The sequence below is a fragment of the Phanerochaete carnosa genome, assembly GCF_000300595.1.
Source record: "Phanerochaete carnosa HHB-10118-sp unplaced genomic scaffold PHACAscaffold_1064, whole genome shotgun sequence".
NCBI lineage: Eukaryota > Fungi > Basidiomycota > Agaricomycetes > Polyporales > Phanerochaetaceae > Phanerochaete > Phanerochaete carnosa.
Genome location: NW_006768691.1, coordinates 1 through 1,784, shown reverse-complemented (window position 1 = coordinate 1,784; position 1,784 = coordinate 1). Strand labels below are relative to the sequence as shown.

The window sequence follows — 1,784 nt, the reverse complement described above, 5'->3', positions numbered from 1 at the left end:
CTTGCTTACAGCTCGGCTATGTTACTGCAGATAACGCTAGCAATAATGACATGACGGCGCTCAAAGTAGAAAGCACGTTCACTCGCCGTGGCATTACTGGCTGGAGCGCTGATGAACGCAAGCTTAGGTACGTCACATATTACTATTCCTATCACTTATACTAACACAGCTTGCTGCTTAGCTGTCTGGCACATGTAGTCTCCCTAGGCACAGAGGCCTTTATGGCTGCAGTAACCAAGGTGGCCGTGCTCGAGTCAAAGCAGTCCATCTGGGACTACGATCCGAGCGCTCACGAAAACCTTCTTCGTGATGGTCTCGATGTCATTGCTGCTATCCGCACACTTGTTATCAAGGTACGTCAGTCTCTGCAATTTTGTTTCCTATGATTAACATTATTTAGATACAAGCCTCAGGACAGCGCAAACAACGGTTCCAGCAGCTTCAAATCGAAAACGGTATTGCTAAACCACTCGTTGTGCCGCTACAGAACAACACCCGGTGGGGCAGCGCATATAAGATGTTAACACGTGCACATAAACTCAAGAAGGTTCGCAAATATCTCTGCAAATTGCACCCTCTATTAACCTTTCTCTCAGGTGCTCAGGCTCTTCACAGCAACTGCAGATGAACTTTTCGGCCCTATTACGGTTGTTCGCAAGAATGGAAAAGTCGCCAAGAAGATTCCATGGACGGCGTTTATGATTCAAGAGGAGGACTGGACTCGAGTCCAGCTGTGCGCCGATATTCTCATGGTACGTCACACTCTACACTGTACATGCAAGCACGCTAACAAAACGCCAGGATGCAAACAAGTACCAGCAGCATTTTTCATCCGACCAGATTCCCACCCTCCATCGTGCGATCCCTGCACTGGAGAACTTGTGTGCGCGGTGGGAGAAGAAGGCTGACGACAGGCGCTACGAGAAATTCCACTCTGCGCTTCGTGACGGCGTCGATAAACTAAGCAAGTATTACTGGAAGCTTGATGACTCACGTGCATATATTCTTGCCCTTCGTACGTCGTTGTCATATCTCCCATGTGCTCGTGCGTTCAGCTTACGTTGAACATACAGTTCTTCATCCCTACTATAAGTCGGACTACATACAGATGAAATGGGGCGGTAAGAAGGAGCAAGAGGAGGCGATCAAGGCCGGGAACTTTGACGCGATCAACTGGCAAGAACATGCTGAGGAAATCATTGAGAAAGCGGTAGGTTGTTTGCTGTCTTATGCATGCTTGAGCTTACCAGCCATTGTAGATGGAGGAGTATTGGCCCAAGCGATTCAGCGCGAGGCAAGATCAGTCAAAGGAGGCTTCCACCTAGTGATGTGCGGGCCGGGCCTCAAAGCCTGCAAGCCCGCCAAGCCCGGCCCAAAAAGCCTGGCCCGAGTCAAGCCTGGCAGCGGGCTCAAGGCCGGGCTCGGAGCGTAGTCAAGCCCAAGCCCGGCCCAGAAGCCCAGGCTTGGGTGTGCTGGCCCCGTCACTGTTCCCTGAGTTCAGAATAAGGAGAGAGCGACCTAATATGCACATAGAAGACAAAACGTAGATATTCTAGATATAACGGCTCTCGCCGAGCACGATTGTGTGTCACCATCTGGTGCCTGCCGTAGGCGCACGCCCGTAGACTTCGCTGCAACTCGACTTGTTCCGCAGGTGTAGATCTTCTGGAGGTTATAATTTAGTGAGTACATGCAGTATTAATCTACTACACCCAAATACATTCCCTTTTGATAGCACCGGAACACTCGTTGTATTGTGAGCAAGCCCGGGCTAAGCCAAGGCT

The 1,784-nt window shown here is 50.4% G+C and overlaps 1 protein-coding gene across 1 annotated transcript; it reads left to right on the top strand.

Annotated features, from left to right (window-relative positions):
* Positions 1 to 591: 591 nt before the first annotated feature.
* On the top strand, positions 592 to 1,259 carry PHACADRAFT_189277 (uncharacterized protein; the record flags this gene model as incomplete). The annotated part of the gene is made up of 4 exons (XM_007403361.1): positions 592 to 752; positions 802 to 1,015; positions 1,074 to 1,210; positions 1,251 to 1,259. The coding sequence occupies exons 1-4, from the start codon at positions 699 to 701 to the stop codon at positions 1,257 to 1,259; spliced, it is 414 nt and encodes a 137-aa protein (XP_007403423.1). The 5' UTR covers positions 592 to 698.
* Between the last annotated feature and the right edge of the window lie 525 nt (positions 1,260 to 1,784).